This window comes from Microtus pennsylvanicus, chromosome 9 (assembly GCF_037038515.1).
Source record: "Microtus pennsylvanicus isolate mMicPen1 chromosome 9, mMicPen1.hap1, whole genome shotgun sequence".
Classification (NCBI taxonomy): Eukaryota; Metazoa; Chordata; class Mammalia; order Rodentia; family Cricetidae; genus Microtus; species Microtus pennsylvanicus.
In genome coordinates, this window is record NC_134587.1 from 81338107 (window position 1) to 81359332 (window position 21226).

Below are 21226 nucleotides of genomic sequence, written 5' to 3' on the forward strand. Positions count from 1 at the left end.
CTAGTAATTACTTTCTAATGCTCAGATAAACTTCAACTTTAAATTATGTTGAGGCCGTGATTCTTAGCTAGAGAAGACTTTTGTGTCCCAGGGGACATTTGACAGTGGCTGTAGGTCTTTGTTTCATATAGCAGGTAAAGTGGGAGAGAGATAAGAAGGAAAAGGAGGAAGAGATGTACTAAGTAGAGGCCAGGCATGCTGCTAAACCTCTTTCATTTTCTTCCTGTTTTTTTTTTCTACGAGGTCATGCCTATTTAAGAACAAAAGTTAATTTAAATTAAATATTACCTAGAATCTTTTTTCTCTTCCCCTGTTCTTCCCTCCCTGTGTATCTGCTTTCTTTCATGAGCTGGACCTCAAGGTATTTGTTTTGAATTTTTTTTTTCTGAACTCTGTTCAGAAGTTTTGTGTTGCAAGTCTCTTAGCATACATGCTATTTCTCTGGCTGTATAGATAGTGTTTCTGTGTTGGGCAGTAGCTAACGTGACACAACATTGTAGTTTACCTTTTCTCTAAGTAGCATAGCCTATATTTTTGCAAGAAAGAAAAAGGGAAGTCCTTTATATAAAATAGCACAATTACTCATGATGATGCTTTGTTTCTTCTTGAGTAGAAGTAATGCTTACTTACAAACTTATTCTGGAGACAATTTTAAATGAAGATGACTGGTTGGCTAAATGTAAAGGAAGAAACTAGCAATATTTGGCACCGTGTTGATGAGGAAAAGAGTTTATCCTCACATAGTAGTTAATATATTCATTGCTGTAGTGCATATATAGTTCCTACATGTACTCCCTGGCAACTTTTGGGAGATTCGGAGTCTGTTTTACTCTTTTGTGCCCAAGATTTATATTAAGAAAGTACTATATTTATAGATGACTGTATATTTTTTCTTTTCCTTGTTTATTCTCTAAATGAGGTTAGCAAGATGTCTGCTTTGTAATAGAATATTTTATAGTAATACTTTAGTTTCAGGTTTTCCAATACTTTGAAAAGTATTGGAACACGGACAATGGCAGTAGACGTGCTAATGTGGATAGGGGAACTCCAGGAGGTCTCAGTCATACACAAAGAACTAATGTTATACAGCCTGAGCAGGTTCTGTTTATCTATTTATGTACACACACACACACTCACACACACACACACACACAATATATTGAAGTAAGGGTGAAAGATCAAGCAAGGGTATGTGGGAGGGTTTGGAGGGAGGAAAAGGAAAGGAGAAATGGAGCATTAAAATCTCATAAAAAACAGAGTCTATATGTATATACATATAAAATATTAGGAATATTGGTTTTCTCTAGGCAAGTTTTAAAGTTTAATCTTTTAAACCACCTGTATTGTTTTATCGACAGTTGAAGTTTACTATGATCTTAAAATTGTTTGTTTTATCTTTAAATAGGATTCACTAGCAAAATTTGCAGGCAGAAAACTGAAAGACTGTGGAGAAGATCTTCTTGTAGAAATATCTGAAGTGCTATTTAATGAGTTGGCTTTCTTTAAGCTCATGCAAGACTTGGATAATAATAGTATAGCTGTTAAACAGAGATGCAAAAGGAAAATTGAAGCAGCTGGAGTGATACAGTCTTATGCTAAAGAGGTAACTTTCCCTTTGCTTTTAAGAATAGCTATCATTAGCCTGAAATTAAAGTCCTTGCTCATTATTAGTAAATAAACTCTCATTTGACCTCAACAAGAACAGTTATTTTTAGTAAAACCATAGTCAAGTGTGTAAATCAGTACTTGGGCTACATACTAAACTTAGGATTACCACAAAGGGGAGAGCAAAAGTGCAGACAGGCATGGATGCTAACTCTGAATTGTGAGGTGTCCAGTTCACTTCAGTATTGCTTACTAAGAGCTCCAAAGAAGAGAGAACCTGGATCTAGTTCCTGGTCAGCTTTCCTATGATGGTTGTTACCAAATGCCAGGGAGTCTCCAAGAATATGTATCACAAGGAAGTCACTTCCAGCCAACAAGCATCTGTCCATTGGCTAGGGCTCTAGTTTTTCTGCCTTGTTAATCATGACTGCATGTGAGACTGGATCGTTAATTCTCCTTTAGTGGAGGACTTACTAGGAGGCTTTCCTTGTAAGCACCCTTTCCTTATTCTCTGACCACAAGAAGGGAAAGTGAGCCAGGACCCAGACAGAGAAACCCATCTAACTTAGATTCTAAAATAGAGTTAGGCCATTTTCTCCATAGTGCTCCTGTTTTTATTCTAGACAGAATTCATTTCAACCATTGGTAAATACATAAGGAAAATAAAGTCACAGAATACCATAGTAATTCCTGGAAAAGAGGTCTTTTAGTCTGTGTTAGATAGGCAGTCTCCTGAGACTCTTACCAGGGGCAGAAATATGAGTGTAGACCTGAAAGACAGAAGTTCATTATGAGGAAGGGGGAAAGCTTTCCATAGAGAGACAATTCAATGTAGTGATTCTAAGGCAGAGTTGAGCAGTTGAACAAAACAGGGCCATAAAGACAAAAGTCTTCTAAGCAGAGTGGAAATGTGAGCTGGTGATAGGGTACATGCCTGAAATGCTTGTAGGTTCTGAACCAAGTTATTGCAGAGGAAGTCAAGTGATAAAAATGGAAGCGATGCCATAGGGATAGTAAAGAACTTAACAACCAACTTGTCTAGGTATGTAGTAGGAAACAAAAAGTTGGCCCATCTCAAGGTAGAGATCTGAGGTTATCCTTTGATCTCTAAAGGTGTACACACACACACTACACTAATAAGGACTAAAATATGAGGTTATTCTCTCATCTCCACAGGCACACACACAATATACATATAGAAAAATAGACGATGAGAGGAAAATATGAGATGTGATAAAGTAACATATCTATAAAACTGAGAAATAAAAGAAATGATAAGCTAATGTCTTAGATTGGTGTGCAAGCACACATTTTTGACAATTGAGTAAGTAATTCCAGTGGTTTATATGTGAATAATTATAGACAAAAAAAGCTGATTTGCTGGCTTATTAAGATTAGAAAAACTGGAATTACATAAGTATTCCTGCTGAACTCTATTTAATTGATTTGCTATTAGGCCAAAAGGATTCTTGAAGGCGATCATGGCTCACCTGCTGGAGAGATTGATGATGAAGACAAAGTATGTGCTAACTTGTGTCTATAAATAATGCTTGTAGAACAAAACACAATTTTAACACCTTTTATCTTAATTCTTTTTACAAGTATGTAAATGTCTTTTCTTCTGACAAACCAAGGTTTTTCTTGTAAAACAAAACTAGAATGTCAGAAGTAATTCTTTATAACAGAGTGGTTATTATTGCTATGAAAGCTTTACCATATATACATTTTTAAAGTGCTCCAAGAGTTAATCATTATTTACATTGTTTACAGGACAAGGATGAGACTGAAACAGTTAAGCAGACTCAGATTTCTGAGGCATATGATGCCAAAGGTCCCAAAAACGTAAGATCTGATGTTTCTGATCAAGAGGAAGATGAAGAAAGTGAAAGGTGTCCAGTGTCTATTAGTAAGTTTAAAGGCTTTGAGACATATTTATACATAAGTTTTCTGTAGTGATGCATTGAGATTTGAGTCGCAATATCATCAGGACTGAATGATCTGTGTAAACTGATTAAATTACCTTCCCATTCTGCACCACAGTTTTGAAGTGTACACTGATTTGAATACTTCAGATATAGTATATACAGTACCTGTATCACTCAGTGATACAATAGACAGTCACCATTACTAAAATTGCATGGGTAATGTGGTGATGCACAACAGTAGGAGACTGAGGTACTGGGATAACTTCAGTTCGTTACAGTACCTGTATCACTCAGTGATACAATAGACAGTGACTATTACTAAGACTGCATGTGGTGATGCACAACAGTAGGAGACTGAGGAACTGGGATAACTTCAGTTCGGGAGTTAGAACCAGCAACACAGTGAGACTTACTTCATCTGTACACCCACCCCCATCCTGAAGATGAATTTATGAGTTACTAAAATTTGTGTGTAATCAACTTAGATCTGTCTAAAGCTGAAAGTCAGGCTCTAACTAATTATGGAAGTGGAGAAGATGAAAATGAGGATGAAGAAATGGAAGACTTTGAAGAGAGTCCTGTGGATGTCCAGACTTCACTTCAGGCTAACACTGAAACTACAGAAGAAAATGAACATGACAGTCAGGTATTCTGTTACAAACACCTGTCCTATCTCAGCCACTGAAAACAAGAGTCTTCTGAAAGCTATCAAAGTGTGTGCTTTTTCCACCATCATTTTCATAATTAGAAAACTATTTATTGAAAAATTAGTGTATTTATTTAGACCTGAAACATTCCAGGTATGACATGTATTTAATCCCAGTAATATGGAAGCAAAGGTGGACAGATCTCTCTGAGTTCAAGGACAGCCAGGGCTAAACAAGGAGACCCTGTCTCAAAAACAAACTAAACACTTACTTTTATAATCTTTAAAATACTTTAATTTTTTCATAGTAAGTTATAAAACTATAAGATACTTTAGAAGATACAAATAAGTTTCCTATTTTTCTCCTAGTCACAAATTAAAATAATATATTTTATATCATAAAATCATTTGTTTTCCTGCATTTACTTTATCTAAACCAAGAGGCTATACCCGGTACAGTTTCTTCTGCTGTTTACTTCTGTTTTTTTTGAGTGACTGTGTATGTGTATGTGTGTGTTAGTTTAAATTTATGTTTAATATTTAGACTTAGTCAAACAATATAAATATTTTCAGCTGCTGAGCCAAGTTAATATTGTTACTGCTTCCTTATATATCTTCTACCACATTTAGTAATTGTCTCGATTTTTATTAGCATTCTTTGAACATATACATCTCTGAGTATTCTATCCTGTTCTCTAGTAGCTGTCTATACAAGGCTCCCCACAGAAATTGGTAGATGGAGCTAATTGATTTGTTGTTGTTGTTTTCTTCTTCAAATATTATCCCTTTCTGCTGTATTCTAGATCTGCTGAATAGTTACCAACCTAAGAATCCATTTCTCCATTATCTTCATCAGGTTTCTATTTATGGAATCTAGTCCTTTGTCTTATTTGTGATTTGTGACCTCATCTCAGTGGTAATAAACCATCTAGTAACCTTCTGAGAAAATGCATAAAAAGTTAATATTTTTAGGTATTACATATTTTTTAAAAAAAAATCTTGAGTGTTGAAGGTATTTTCCTTTAGAGATTGATCTTACTGCTTCATCATCTTGGTCAAAGAGCTGCTTCGCAGATGTCCTGTGATTTCTTCATTTTAACCCTATGTGTATAGCTTTGTCCTGTTCCCTACACTAAAAGATTTCCAGCCTCCAAACTTCTGGAGTTTTACAGCTTTATTGTGATTTTTTTTTTTTATATCATCTGGGTATTTGTTTAGTTTTTTTCTATTTATATTCTTTTCTTATATTTGTTAAATTTCTTTATTTGCCACCATTTTCTCTTCTGTCTGTGGAAATTATATATTGTAAAATAGTTAACTCTTGGTTGATATTTTATTTTTCCCTCTGTTCTTTTTACTGTCCCATTGTTTTATCATTTTGCTTTATTTTTTGGACTGTATCTTGGATCTTAATATTTGTATTAATTAGCTTTATTTCAACTTTCGTACCTACTGTGTCTAGAAGCCTTTAACATTTTTCTGATTGTTTTATTTGATGTCATGTGTTTTCATCTATACTTGAAAGCTTTAAATATCTACCTGTTGAACCTTGACTGTTTAAAGATTTATAGAGATGAACATACACACACTATTTTGAAAAAATGGCTTGGGTTCTATGGAGTTTTTCTATAAGGCATTTTTATAGGCAGTTTACTTTCTGATAGAAAGTTCCAGTTGTAAGTTTATATTGGTACTTTCATTGGAGTGGTTTATCCAAAAACCCTTCTCTGTTCTCCACCCTGGGTCATGAAAGTTCCACTGTTGGTGTTCTTGATTAAGTGGGTAGAGTAGGTTGTAGACTTAGATTAGACCCTAATTTTCTTTATGATTTTTTTTAACCAAGTCCTCACTTTAATGCATTTTTTATTCTACCTCTCTCTTCTCCCACTCTTAGCTAGCTAGCTAGCTCAATTTTATAAAATATCATCTTCCATCTTCTGTGAGGTTGGACATAAAACACTAGGAGTCAACTACTTTCTAAAACAACTCACCAGCATCGCTCCTTGTGATGATAATCAACCTCTGTCTTACTATTGTAGCCCTCACTGGCAGCAGGTACTTCCATTTGTGGGATGAATTCAGATCCTGTTTCTTCCTCTGCTACAAACACTTGACTTTGTTCGTCTTTCTCTTCTTTACCACTTCTGCTTAAGGGTTTCAATTCACTTAAGGGTTACAAGTAAAGATAGCCTTTCATTTTAAGATGAGATCCTGAGAAAAATAGTAAAAACTTAGGGGATCTATTTTATTCTGTCATTTGTTTTGTGCTTATCTAAGAAGGAAACCTTTTAAATTACCTATCTTTCAGTTATTAACTAAAGCCTCTTTGAAACATTTGAGAAGAGACTGTTACATTTTTCTTTTTATAGCTCTGGGGTTGGACAAGAACCACATAGTATTAATTATCATTTCTATAGGGACCACATATTTTTAGGTCTTGCTATTAAAACATATTTTTCTTTTAGGTTCTACAACATGATCTTGAAAAAACATCAGAGAGCACAAGTGCACCATCAGACCAAGAACCAGCTAGTAAGAGTAAGAAGTCTAAAGAACCCCAAGTTTTAGATGCTTTAAAATAGTTTTCATTGTGCTTAAAACTAAAAAAAGTAGTTTTTAATTCCTAACTAATATTAGTGTAAAGATACTTTGGACTTAATGTACTTAATGTCTATCGTTGTTATCCTGATAAATGTACCCCAAGTTGGCCTTTGAACTCTTTATGTAGTTTAAAGATAACCTTGAACTTCAGATCTTCTGCCTCTACCTCCTGAGTCATTGAATTGCAGGTATATGCACCCATATTGTATATCCAACTAGCAATTATTTTCCATTTGTTTGTATATTTATTTTGAGGAAGGGGTCTCAGTATACAGCCCTGGGTGGCCTGGAACCCCCTATATAAATCAGGCTGGCCTCCAGATTGAGAATCTGCCTGTTGTTTCCCACATTCTGGGATTAAAAGCATGGGACCCTTGGTCACTACAAGTATCTTTATTTATTTACTTTCTCAGATGTGTGTGTACCTAAGTATGTGCATGTGTACCATGTGCATGTAGTGCCCACAGAGGCCAGAAGAGGCTACCAGATCTGTAGTTGCAGGCCATTGTGGACTACTTGGTGTGGGTGCTGGGACCTGAACTCCAGTTCCCTGCGAAAACAGCAAGTTCCTTTAACGACTAAGCTATCTCTTCAGTTCTCCCCACACCCTTTTTTTAGATTTATATTTGACAGATATTTATTAACAGACTCTTTAGAGTAAAATGAGGGAAGTTTGTTTTGTTTTCGTTTGTTTTAAAATAATACTCATTTTAGGGCTTTAGTCTTAAAAATCCTAATTCATTATTCCTAATTCATTGAAATCACTTGGCTTTCAGGAATTTAAATTAACATGTTCCTTGCTAAATCTGTTCAGCTATACTTGGGAACCAAGATAAGGAAAATCTGGATAGGGATCTTTTGGGTCTTACATGTTTTGATTACTCTCATTCATAATACTGTCTTTACTTAGTGTAAAATTGAACAGATGCTTCATTTCTGTAATGCGGAGACTTTCTTTTGATGGCAGATAACCAAGACAGCTCTCCTGTGAAGCCTTGTTATCTCAATATCTTGGAAAATGGACAACCCTTAAATAGCACTGCCCATAAGGACTCACTCACTACCACTGATTCATCTAAACAGCCAGACCCTATGCCATTACCCTTAACTGCAAGTGAAGCCTTAGTGCCTAGAGTCAAAGAAGTGAAATCTGCTCAGGAGACTCCCGAGAGCTCTCTGGCTGGAAGTCCTGATACTGAATCTCCCGTGTTAGTGAATGACTATGTATGTAATAATTACATTTCTAAGTATTTTTGCCTTTTCATTTCTGTGTATATTTCATTTTTGAGAGTAACACATTGAGCATATAAATCAAACTTTACTTTGTGGTTAGGTTCAAAACCTGTCAGAACATTTATTCTTTCTTATTCATGCTTAGTTTGATAGGAAAGTGGTTGCAAATTAAATGACCATCTCAAAAATTGAAGGTTTTATAGTTTTGAAAACCAAAAAATTTAGTTAGAGATGACAGCAGGAGTTCCTGTTCAGACCTAAAGTGCTAGTGATTCATGAAGCATCAGTTAATCTCTTACACTATCGAGGTTTTACTTAACTGTTGGAGCAATTTGAAATCCTTTGATATACCTGAAGGTAGAAATTTGGGGTATGGCAGAGAACTGTTCAACAGAGTCAGTATTTGTATGTAGCAAATTACAAAACAACATACTAGGAAATTACACTTACAATAAGTATATAAGTTTAGTTTCATTCTGAACCTTGATTTCATTTCAGTTTAATAGCAAACATATTAGTTTGGGGATGTGTGGGTTGCATATTTTTAATGTAATTTTTCTTAGCAAAAATGAAGAGATTTGTAGCATAATATTTGAACCTCGAAGGGTACAATGTAGCCCTCTCCCCTTTTTGTTTTGGCATTTTGAGTTTGTTACTTTGATCCATCCAATCTGGAACTTGATAGGGAGACAGACTGGCCTGGAACTTTAGGTGTTATCCTGCCTCTGCCTTTTGAGTGCTGGGATCACAGGTGTCTGTCACCACTTAGACATTGGTTCATTTTTTAAAAGTTAAAATTTATTGTCTTCCAGTGGTATTTTTATAGTTATGACTCACAAATTGGTCAGAAAGGGAACTGAGAATGTTTCAAAAACATCAATAGGAACATACTCTTATAAGTTGCTTAGGTTTTTTTTCTGTGTACACTTAAGCATTTAGAGCTCTGAAAATTACTTGATTTAATCTTCAAACATTTTTGCAATATTTATTCATTTATTTGTTGGTTGGTTGTTTTTTTGAGACAGGGTTTTTCTGTGTAGCCCTGTAGACCTACCTGTCCTGAAACTCACTCTGTAGAACAGGATGACCTCAAACTCACAGAGATCAGCCTGCCTCTTCCTTCTAAGTGCTGGGATTAAAGTTTAAAGGCCATTATCGCCTGGCCTATTTATCTTATGTGTATGTGTCTAAGTGTGTGTATGTATGTATGTGCATAATATATGTTCAGGATTCTATAGAAGTCAGAAGAGGGCATTGGATCAACTGGAATTGCAGAAGGCTATGAACAACCGTGTAGGTGTTGAGATTTAAACTTGGGTCCTCTAGAAGAACAGCCAATGCATTTAAACACTGAGTCATTTCCCTAGCTCCTTTAAAACATACTTTTTATTATATTAATTAGTTGAGAAAGAGAGATGGGGTAGGGGTGGCTTATGTGTGTGTGCACCACAGCACGTGTGAGGAAGTCAGAGGACAGCCTGCTGCAGTTTGTTCTCTCATCCACGGTGTGGGTCTGGGGGGTGAACTCAGGCTTAGCAGCAAGTATCTTAACCAGATGAGCCATCTCATTACCCCTACCCAGTTTATTCTTACATGTTTGTTTGTCTTTGAGACATGGTCTCTCTATTTATTCCTGCTAACCTGGAGCTTGCTATATGAAGAGCAGACTGCTTGCCTTTGCCTCATAAGTGCTGGGATTAAAAGCATGTGTTACCACATCCAGCTTGATTTATTCTTATTATCATTTTTATTTTCAATTTTTAGACAGAGATTCATGCTGAAAATTATTTTTTCTCTAAACAGTAAAACGGTCAGTGTTGTATTCTCTGAAGAGTAATCTAATGACGGCATAAGAGATACGTTGTTTGGGGGCTGGATAGGTGATGAGCGCTGACCGCTCTTCCAAAGGATTAATTCTTATCTCCAACATGGCATCTCACCACTGTCTGTAACTCCAGTTCCAGGGGAGCCGACACCCTCACACATTCATGCACATAAATTTTTTTTTAATTAAGAAAAAGATGTCAGAAGAACGTATGCAATTGCAGAGTGGATGGCGATGATGATGCGAGAGAGAACGCACCCTCAGGGTTTTACTGAGGTAGCTAATTAAGGAAAGAAGAGAATTCAAGTAAAAGAGAAAGAATTGGAGATGGTCACTAAAGTAAATTCTAAATTCACAACTAGTATGAGCCTTAACAAACATAACTTGAAAAGCGTATATTTATTACATTCTGAATATAATTCTGATGCATTCTATGAACGTAAACAATAAGGATGAGGGATATAGTGAAATAGCTCTTGTAGCGTATGCAAGACCCTGTGTACAATCATCAGTACCACCAAAGAATTGCTTGTTAGTGTTTGTCCCCCAGTGTAACTACTATTATTCATTCAGCCTTTGTGAACTGGTTTTTTAACTGTGGGGCAGCGCGGGGGGGGGGGGGGGAGATATGTCCAACAGTATGCTCAAAGCTGTAGCTATGTACCCTGTTTAGTAAACTATACATTTTTAAATTATTCATATAAATATGAATAGATAGAACTCCACCTTCTTTTTAGGCATGAGTAATTTAGATTTTGATGCAGAGGTGTTGTGCTTTTTGCTTTTGTATTGTTGATTAACTATAACTTATCTCACAGGAAGCTGAATCTGGTAACATAAGCCAAAAGTCTGATGAAGAAGACTTTGTGAAAGTTGAGGATTTGCCGCTCAAACTGACAGTCTATTCAGAGGTATTCGGCTCTCTTCAACTAAGCTTATCTTTGTAACAAATATTAGATGAAAGATTATACTTTTAATTTTCATTCTAAAGGCAGAGCTAAGGAAGAAAATGGTAGAAGAAGAACAGAAAAACCATTTATCTGATGAAATATGTGAAATGCAGACTGAAGAATTAGCTGGAAATTCTCAGATACTGAAAGAACCTGGTAAAAGTTACTAATTTTAATTTTGTATTGAAAAATCATGTTCATACCAATCTAGTTTGTTTTTGAAAGATACTATTTATTCCTAAAAAATAGAAGGCTACTATTGGAAAAGGGGCAATGTGTCAATTAATCCAGCTGCTTGATTCTTTGCAAATTAGATTAGATTATGTTTTCTATTTATAAAATCTTTAATTTTAATAAAGTACTAGATGCAACTCTAATGTTAATGTTTTATGATTTCTTAATGCTTAAAATACGTGTAATATCTTTCATCTGCCCTGTAAAAAGTGTGTATTACAACCCATTTGCCCCTTCTTTTATTGTGTTCACATTACTTTTGGGTTTTTACCTTTATTATTTTAAATGTCCTTTAGCCTTCTTTGTTGTAGAAAGTTTAAAAACATAACGATTCTTAAGAATTTTATTCAGATAAGCACACTGTTTGTTTTTACAATTGTACTCTCCAATTTCCTTCTCTGTGGATGTAATGGTACAACTTCTGAGTTGCTCAGAGCAATTTTTATATCAAAATTAAAGCATTTTCTTTTTATTATTCTCTCTCAATAGTTAGAATCTTGTAATTTTTTTCCTTGTTTTTCTGGAAGTGAGGTGTTGAACAGAACATGTAGATCTATCAGAGCTTCCCTTTCAGCTCACTGCTGCCCACCTGAATACACGGCATCTCTGGGCTTCAGCCCATCCTGGTGGGCTAAGCTGCAGCTCTCTCTTCATAGAGCCTCATGTACTCAAGGCATTCAAGGAAACCGTTTGCCTCTAGTGTGTCCTCCAGCCACTCTTCTTTTGTCTGCATTTAATCATCTCTATAGTTACTTTCTTTTTCTCCTAGTGGAGTTTTTTAGAAGAAAATACTTGCTTTGTTTCCAATCATGAAAAACAAATCCTCATTCTTTGTTTTGTCGGGGAATTTAGACTAAATTCACATTTTTTTTTCTGTTTTGGTCTTATATGTAAAGTAAAAGCTTTTATGAAAGAGAATATTAAAAGTAAATTTTAGTAAACTTTGATTAACTCATTTATAAAATATTATTCATTATTCTTCTTTTCAGAAACAGTGGGAACCCAGAGTATATGAAGTGTCTTCAGGGACTCATCTAACTCTCTTACATAGTCAGTGCATATAAAAAGACACTAAATAAAGCTGGGTTTTGATCTGTATAAAATGTAAATTAGTTTGACAATGCATTTTTGATGGGTATGCTAATCTGCCCATGGCAGTTTAAAACATCAGAATCTGAATCCTGGAAAGATTCAACCCTTGACACACGGTGGGATTTTTCTTTTTATTTTATTATTACTACTACTACTATTATTATTATTATTATTATTACTTGTTATGATCTTGACCCCTGCCCTTCATTGTAATGTTTGGTATGTTAACTTTAAAATGTAGTTTTAAATAAAGTTTGAACTTATCTGTAAAGTACGCTTTTGGGAAATTTTGTTGAATTCTGTGCAGCAAATTGCTGTTTTATGTAATTTAACACTCTTCAGAAACAGCAGTGGCCAAGAATTAGAGAAATACATTATTGAATCTGAAGCCCAGTCTTAGACCAGTCTCCCGAATAATGGTAGTATTGCTGCTTTTGGGTCTGATGTTCTTGTAGTCACCTCCAGGTCCTGTGTAAGAATAACGTAGATTTTATAAAGGTAACCAGGAATCTGTAGAGTATTCATAGACATGTCAATCATCTAGATTGTGTACGAAGTGTAGGTGATGTTAGAACATCACAAAATTATCTATTAGATTAATATTTTCCAGAGTTGCAAATCCTGTCCTATGTTGCTTCATTCTAAAAATTAATATAGAAGCTTTATATAAATGTAGGGAGTATTTCTGTACAGACAAGTAACATTCTAATAAATTTAAAATGAAAAAACCAAACTCTTTTAAGTAGAATAAATAGAACTAAATTTATGTAACAGAACATTAATGCCTTTGGACAAATATGCCTTTTGAGATGATAGTTTAAAACCAAAGCCTAATTTCGTGTGTCGTGAGAGAGAAGCAAGTTCAAGTGTTAAGAAAGTTCTTGTGAGTTCTTCATCACTTAATAAACCAACTTTAAAGAGTGCTTTGTCCTCTGAGTCCATCCGTGCTTACCACAGCCCTGATCTGGTACTGATTATTGCAGAGCCAGCTAGCCGTGAAGAAGTCAGTCTTACAAATTGTTACTTGAAAAGCAGTAGTATGAAAGATAGTTCCAAATATCCTCTTCAATTTCTTAATAGTTGTCTAAAATACCCTGTAAGAACTTGGTGGTATTCCTTTAAAATTCTCACTTGCTTGATAGCTTAATATAAATGTCTAGTCAAGGAATATCAAATGATGACGATTTCCCTGTGAGGACTTTTATTGTATTGTTATTTAATTTAAATTAAGTCCATATATCTTGAACTTCATTCAAGTTTATTTGGAAAACTACCAATCCAGAATCAAGGATTCTTACACAGTTGGACTGACTTCAGGGGACATTAGAACAATAATTTATATGTACAAAAAGCTATGTGTTTTCCAGACTGAAAGCTAACCGTTTTAACCCTCAAGGCAAGCCTTACATAAATCAGTGCATTCTCCCTCCTTTCCCCTCTCTCTGTCTGCATGCATACAGTGGAAGAATTGTATTTAATACGTTAGCTATTACCATGGTACCTATGAACTTTATCAAACTAGTTTATTTGACTTATGTTATAGCTGCTATCTAGTATGGTTTTTTTCATATTTTAGTAGATAATTTAGTTTTAAAATATCCAGAGATTGAGAACAGATAATGTGTGTAATATGTTTTTCCTAGTAAGTATTGCTTAAAAGTTAAATAAATTAAGTATTCCCCTTTGTCTTAATTTTTAAGTTAAAATTTTGGTTAGTGATAGAGAGAGACAAAGAATCCCGATGAGTAAGATATAAATCCATGTAGAGATAATGCTACAGTAGTGAACTACCCAGACTGTGGAGGCACTCTGTATTCTGTAACACTCACTTTGGGTAAATGCTTTTTCACTGTTAATAAATGTATATCTTACATAGAACTCTGAATTGCATTTTTATTTAAATTGATGTATGCACTGTACTTTAGAATTCTTTTCAGAACTGCATCTTTCTTGGTAGTGTTTAATGTTAAAAAAAATCAGAACATGAAATACGATAGACTGACAATTGAAAAGTGTCATTGGAGAGTATTTTTCTTACAAGAGCACGTTTTCTATTATTTCTATTGTTTTTTTATAAATACTTTTGATAAATACATAAAAAGGAGATTTTGAGATTGCATCTATCCTTCCTGACTTGAAAATACCTGATAGAATATAAATGTTAAGTATGATACAGTAAAGTCTTTGTGTACTTAAGGAAGCATACTTTTTCAGATTTGCTTTAGAAGATGGGTGTTATTGTAACAATCACCAATCGTTCACTCCTAATAACTAATCCATCATGAAACAACATAAAACAATCTTATGTCAGCTCTTGAAAGCAATTGGAATTATATTCTAGCTAACTACCTCTGACCTTAAAGTCAGTAGACTCTTATCCGTTACTGGTTTTCTGATAGTAACGAATTGGCTTTGAGCGGGACACTGCAGAGAATATAATGATCAAAGGGGCTTGGTGTTATCAAACTAGTGAACAAGCATATGTACAGTGAATAATTATATAGTATATATACATTATGTTTATTTAATGTGTGAAGGAATGTGTGTGTACTGTGGTGAACGTGTGGGAAGATCAGAGGACAATTTGTATTAGTCTGTTCTCTCCTTCTACCATATGGGCCCCAGAGATTGAACTCAGATCTTCAGCCTTGGCAGCAAGCACCTTTACCCTCAGAGCCATCTCTCTGGCCCAGTGCATGTTTTAGTGATGTGTCTTATTTGACATTTCCCAGATTGTTGGTTTCTAGGTTTCTAAGCAGATTGTAATAGACATTCTGCATCTAATTCCTGGTATCATTGTATATTTTTGCTGCAATGATTAAATAGGACATCCACAATTTTGTCAAGCTCTCTAAATTCTATGTTTCTAGACCAGATATGAAGATGGTTTTTAATGAAAAATGCTATGAAATTATTGAAGTAGCAGACTGATAAAAGAAAAACTGTGCAAACATGTAGTTTTATTAAATAAAAATATTAAAGGCTTTTAATATTCTACCTGTCAATACCCCTTCAGTGGACTTTTTTCTAAATCTCAGTAGAAAAATGTGGTGTCAAATTTATCTTTAAAATAGGAGTAAGGGCTAGAAAGAATGCTCAGCAGTTAGAGAGAGTGCCTGCTGTTCTTAAAGAGGATGGGGTTCAGTTCACAGTTCACAACCTGCAACTCCAGCTCTCGGGGATCTGGTGCCCTCTTCTGGCCCCTGTACTGATACGTTTAGAACTGAACGATCCTGGCTTTATCACTGTGAACATGACTGGCAACAATGACCAAAATGGCTGCTTAAATTGTAGGGTGAAAAGTATGCTTGGAAGGAATTGGGCATGTATCTTGGGAGTAGAGTGTCTAGCATATAGGAAGTCCCATGATCACCAGCTCTGCAAAAGGGGAGGAGAAAGGACTGAAGGAGGGAGGATGCAGAGGAAAAGAGGATGAATTCGGCAGTAGTAAAGATTACTAAAACTGAAAAGGGGAGTATGTTTCAGCTGTCAAGTTGATGCCTGGATGTCACAGTCACCTAAGAACAATATGAAGAAGGGAAATAACAGTTCAGGTTTATTTGTTTGGCGAGATGAATTTTATTGGATTTATTCCATGTGTCGAGGTAGACTAACTCTAAACAACCCACTAATGTGACTCACCATGTGTACACCCCAGAAGAGAGAACCTCAAGACCATTGCAATGAAAAATTACTAAAAAGGCATTTTTTAAATAATATAAATCTTTTTGTCTTATTTTCTTCATATTGAAAATAGATTCTTTTCTCATACAGTATGTCCTGCTATAGTTTTTTCCTCTCCTCCGAGTTCCTCCGCACCTACGCTCCTCTCTGGGCCCACTCCTTTTCTCTCTTGTTAGATCAGGTTTCTAAGAGATAACAACCAAAAGTGACAGAAGTAAAACTGTCATATCAAAATCCCATAGGAGAAAAAGAGTTCCAAAAGCTAGCACAAAAGTCAGAGACCCACTCATTAGGAGTCTCATAAAAAACTAAGCTATTATAATACATACACAAAGGACCTGGTGTAGACCCTGTGCTTGGCTGTTTCAGTGTCTATGAACTCATGTGAAAAAGTAATTAAAAAAAATAATTTATGTGAATTAAATTTATTGAATAAATGGGACCTCCTGAGACTGAGAACCCTCTCTGTAAAGCAAAGGACACTGTCACTAAGACAAAAAGGCAACCCACTGACTGGGAGAACATCTTCAACCCTGCAACTGACAAAGGTCTGATCTCCAAAATATATAAAGAACTCAAGAAACTAGACCGTAAAAGGCTAATCAACCCAACTATAAAATGGGGCACCGAGCTGAACAGAATTCTCAACAGAAGTTCAAATGGCCAAAAGACACTTAAGGTCATGCTCAACCTCCTTAGCGATCAGGGAAATGCAAATCAAGACAACTTTAAGATACCATCTTACACCTGTCAGAATGGCTAAAATAAAAAACACCAATGATAGCCTTTGCTGGAGAGTTTGTGGAGAAAGGGGTACACTCATCCATTGCTGGTGGGAATGCAAACTTGTGCAACCACTTTGGAAATCAGTGTTTCGGTTTCTCAGGAAATTCGGGATCAACCTACCCCTGGACCCAGCAATACCACTGTTGGGAATATACCCAAGAGAGGCCCTATCATACAACAAAAGTATATGCTCAACTATGTTCATGGCAGCATTGTTTGTAATAGCCAGAACCTGGAAACAACCTAGATGCCCTTCAACGGAAGAATGGATGAAGAAAGTATGGAATATATACATATTAGAGTACTACTCAGCAGTAAAAACAAGAACTTCTTGAATTTTGCATGCAAATGGATGGAAATAGAAAACACTATCCTGAGTGAGGTAAGCCAGACCCAAAAAGAGGAACATGGGATGTACTCACTCATATTTGGTTTCTAGCCATAAATAAAGGACATTGAGCCTATAATTAGTGATCCTAGAGAAGCTAAATAAGAAGGTGAACCCAAAGAAAAACATATAGGCATCCTCCTGAATATTAACCTTCATCAGGCGATGAAAGGAGACAGAGACAGAGACCCACATTGGAGCACCAGACAGAAATCTCAAGGTCCAAATCAGGAGCAGAAGGAGAGAGAGCACGAGCAAGGAACTCAGGACCGCGAGGGGTGCACCCACACACTGAGACAATGGGGATGTTCTATTGGGAGCTCACCAAGGCCAGCTGGCCTGGGTCTGGAAAAGCCTGGGATAAAACCGGACTCCCTGAACATAGCGGACAATGAGGAATACTGAGAACTCAAGAACAATGGCAATGGGTTTTTGATCCTACTGCACGTACTGGCTTTGCGGGAGCCTAGGCAGTTTGGATGCTCACCTTACTAGACCTGGATGGACTTCCCACAGGGCAGGGAACCCTGATTGCTCTTCGGGCTGAGGAGGGACGGGGATTTGTTTGGGGGAGGAGGAGGGAAATGGGAGGCAGTGGCGGGGAAGAGACAGAAATCTTTAATAAATAAAATAATTCACGTGCATTGGTGATTTGCATACATGTGTGACTCTAAGGGTGTCAGATCACTCTAGGAATGGAACCCAGGTCCTCTGGAAGAGCAGCCAGCTCTCGATGTCTGAGCCATCTAACTAGAGATTATTTCTTCCAAACCTCCTATTAGCATTCTTTTTTAAAGGACTTATTTTTATTTTTATATCCATTAGTGTTTTGACTGAATGTATGTCTGTGAGGGTATTGGATCCCCTGGAACTGGATTTACAGACAGTCGTGACCTTCCATGTGGGGGCTGGGATTGAACCTGGGACCTCTGGAGAAACAACCAGTGCTCTTAACTGCTGAGCCATCTCTTTAGCCCCTCGCTCTTACTAGCACTCTTAGTAATGAAAGCATAAGATACCTATTCTATTAAAATCTAGAAAAGTGCCATTAATTACAACTCCATTTCACATTGTACCATAGCTTTTACCTAGTTTATGAAATAAGGATGCCACAAGAAAATGGCCCATAGAGTCAACTAACGAGGGCTCATAGGGGCTCTCAGAACTGAAGTGACAATCATGAAACCTTGCATGGGTCTGACCTAAATCCTCTGCATATAGGTTATGGTTGTGTAGCTTGGTGTTCTTGTGGGGTTACTAACAGTTGGAGCAGGAGCTGTCTCTGACTCTTGCTTGCTTTTGAGACCCCTTTCCTCCTACTGGATTGCTTCATCCGGCCTTAGAATGAGGGGATATGCCTGGTCTTATTATAACTTGGTATGCCATGTTTGGTTGATATCCCTGAGAGGCCTCCCCTTTTCTAAAGGAAGAGTAGTAGTGGATCTGGGGTAAAAAGGAGGTTGTGGGGAGGACAGAGGAGAAAGGGAAAACCAGTTGGGGATGTAATATATTAGAGAAGAAAAATAGAAAGAATGAGTTACAACTGGCAGTATTCACTGAGAGTGTATTGTCAATAAAAAACAATTCAAGTTAATGCACAGATTAACCATACAAGCTTACATGTGCTTAGGCATGTTATTTTTGTGTGTTTGTATGTATGGTATACTCAGGCGTGCACATGTGGAGACCATTCTGTACTGGCAGTTCACATGATTCCAGTCAAGTCGAGCAACACCACTTTTAAATACTTGCCAAGAAAAATTTTGTTGAGTTTACCCATGCATCTGTGTAACGCTACAACAGCCCTGAGGCAGCTAATGGCTTCTGTTGAACTGCCTGCAATGTTGAGAAACATCTTGACTAGATTCCTAAACAGAAAGGAACCCTGAGAAAATCACTGTTGAAATTTATTTTACAAAGGTAAATATGAAACCACAAGACAGTTAAGTCTCCAGTCAGCCCACGGGTGAAGCAAGCAGACTTCCAACATTTTCCAGTCTGTTTGCACGGTATGGCATGATGGTTGTGGGCTGGTGGCATGGCTCAGTGAGGAAGAGGATTGCCGCCAAGGCTGATGACCTGAGTTCTATTCCTGCAATACATATGGTGGAGAAGCCAGCTCCACAAAGTTGTCCTCTGACCACCACATGGGAAATAGCACACCCCCTACATATTAAATAATAGTATTTATAAGACATGCTGAGGTCAACTGGAGGAGACATAGTGAAAAATTTCATTCTATTTCCTTTAAGTTATGAAATACATACAAAAAGTATCAAGGAAAGTTACATATCAAATATTCAAAGGTACAGAGTTTCTTAACATTTTATCAGCGTAGTTTATGTCTGAAATTGCAAATCAATTCTTGGCCAAGTCTTATTGACACTTAGTTTATTTTGTTTTTGAGACTAGGTCTCAACATAGCTCAAACTAGCCTCAAACTAAGCAATTTATCTGAGGATGCCTTTGAACTCCTGATGCTCACAAGTACTGGGATTACAGATGGCTATCAAGTCTGGCTTTAACATTTTAGGTACTGTATCCATTTAGCAGAATAATCGTGTGGCAATATTTAAAATTATTTTTAATGTGTGTACACGTGGAAGTTAGAGGACAACTTCATGGAGTTGCTCTCTTCCTCTACCACATGGGTACTAAGGACTGAGCTAAAGTCATCAGGCCTTTAAACCATTCAACCATCTCTTGTTGGGGAGTAATTTTTCTTTAACAGCCTTTATCTTGTGATGTCAGAGGTTGGATCCAGGGCCTCACACATGCTAGACAAATGCTTTACCTCTGAGCTACTCCCAAACTATGTGATAAATTTAAGGCAATACTATACAACCATTCAACAGTTTTTCAGAAGCTAAAATTACATGTAAAAATTCAATGGCTATTCTTTCATTGGTAAAACATTTAAATTTTTATTGTTTACTTATAAATAGTTGTTCCCTACTGCAGATGCATTCTTGGTATAATCAGGGCCTCCAGATTGGATGCTTCCATGTCAGCTGCAAAGGTTCTAGTTGTGTTCTTGGAGCCAAATCTACCAGGATCCAATACCTCTGCACCTCCCACTCACCTCTCAAAAGTGTTGTGTGCTGGGCTCCATAGTACCTGGAACCTAAATTCTTCTAGATGCTTCACTGGACTCTTGTCACTTGGATAGTGATGACATTTGCAGAAAGCTAGGTCCTCAGATACCTGCTAGGTCATACTCAGCCTTTTTTAAGGAAGCAGTAGCTTCCAGATATCACCACTATCAGTAAGAAAGAACCAGGACCACCAAGGCAGGTTGAAGTTCTCAGAAAAAAAGGTATAGCTGAAAGCTAGGTAGATATGTTTATGTAGAGATCCACTATGCAAAACTCAGTTGGTTCAGGCCCCTTGGGTTAACAAGGCAAGTGATTTACATCAATTTACTTCATGTCTCGTATGCTACTCCTTCCCCAGTCTGCTGAGACCCTGAGGAATTGTAATAAACAGCTTTCACTTTGCCCTAGCGTCAAAGAAGCCTGGAAGGCAGCAGCTGTCCCAAGGGCTTACATGCGTGGGTCCCTGCCCAGCTGCTCTTTTTAAAAAGCTCAGTGATCAGTATCTCAAGGAATATTTATAGCACAAGTGCAACATGAGGTCACAAGAACGATGAATGATCTAAGATCTTACCCTGCTTGCAAGCTCAAGCATCTAGCCTGCCACACAGCCTAATGGTTCATGGTACTTCTGGCCAAAGTTAATGTGTTAACTCTGTGTGTTTGCATCTGTTCCACTTGCCTTACTCCCAAGTCCCCCAAGGATGTAATGGATAGGCCAAGTGGATGCTGTATTTCACATGACCTGTATCATAACTGTGGCATCATCTCATGCTTAGGAAACTACCGGGAATACATGAAGAGCTATTCTAGTCAGCTTGACCAACTTTTGCCCTGTGGAGAGACAAGAATTTTATTATTCAAAGCAAATCCTTCCAGAGTCTGATGTAAACTTTTCTCATGGTATGTAGAAATGCCGTGGGAAATTGCCCAAGCAAACCAGTCTGCTTTGTGACAGCTGGCTAGGAAACCCTGCTTTCCCAGTCCAAGAAGGAGAGCATCCCCAAAGGCTGACAAGTTGCTGTGTTCATGGCTCAGGGCCAGCCACACCTCCATGGCTTGCTGGCAGAGCTAGTGCACAGTATGAGAGAGTCTAGGACCTGCTGGCCACCTCCAACGCCATGGTTCTAAGATGGTGAATGTAAGTCAATTTACATCAACTAAT

General features: G+C 36.9%; 1 protein-coding gene across 35 annotated transcripts in view; it reads left to right on the top strand.

Moving 5' to 3' along the window:
• The window catches only part of Pcm1 (pericentriolar material 1), a 97026-nt gene extending 84644 nt beyond the window's left edge, over positions 1–12382 (top strand). For 32 of the 35 annotated variants that reach the window (XM_075986589.1, XM_075986593.1, XM_075986594.1 and 29 more), the window contains 9 exons: positions 1406–1603; positions 3062–3124; positions 3376–3511; positions 4016–4176; positions 6642–6714; positions 7745–8001; positions 10654–10746; positions 10827–10941; positions 12009–12382. In XM_075986589.1, coding sequence (XP_075842704.1) covers positions 1406–1603; positions 3062–3124; positions 3376–3511; positions 4016–4176; positions 6642–6714; positions 7745–8001; positions 10654–10746; positions 10827–10941; positions 12009–12034 — 1122 coding nt within the window. In that variant the 3' untranslated portion in view covers positions 12035–12382. The remainder of the gene's footprint in view (positions 1–1405; positions 1604–3061; positions 3125–3375; positions 3512–4015; positions 4177–6641; positions 6715–7744; positions 8002–10653; positions 10747–10826; positions 10942–12008) is intronic. The other 3 variants (XM_075986620.1, XM_075986611.1, XM_075986586.1) reach the window with 2 other exon arrangements.
• Positions 12383–21226: the final 8844 nt, after the last annotated feature.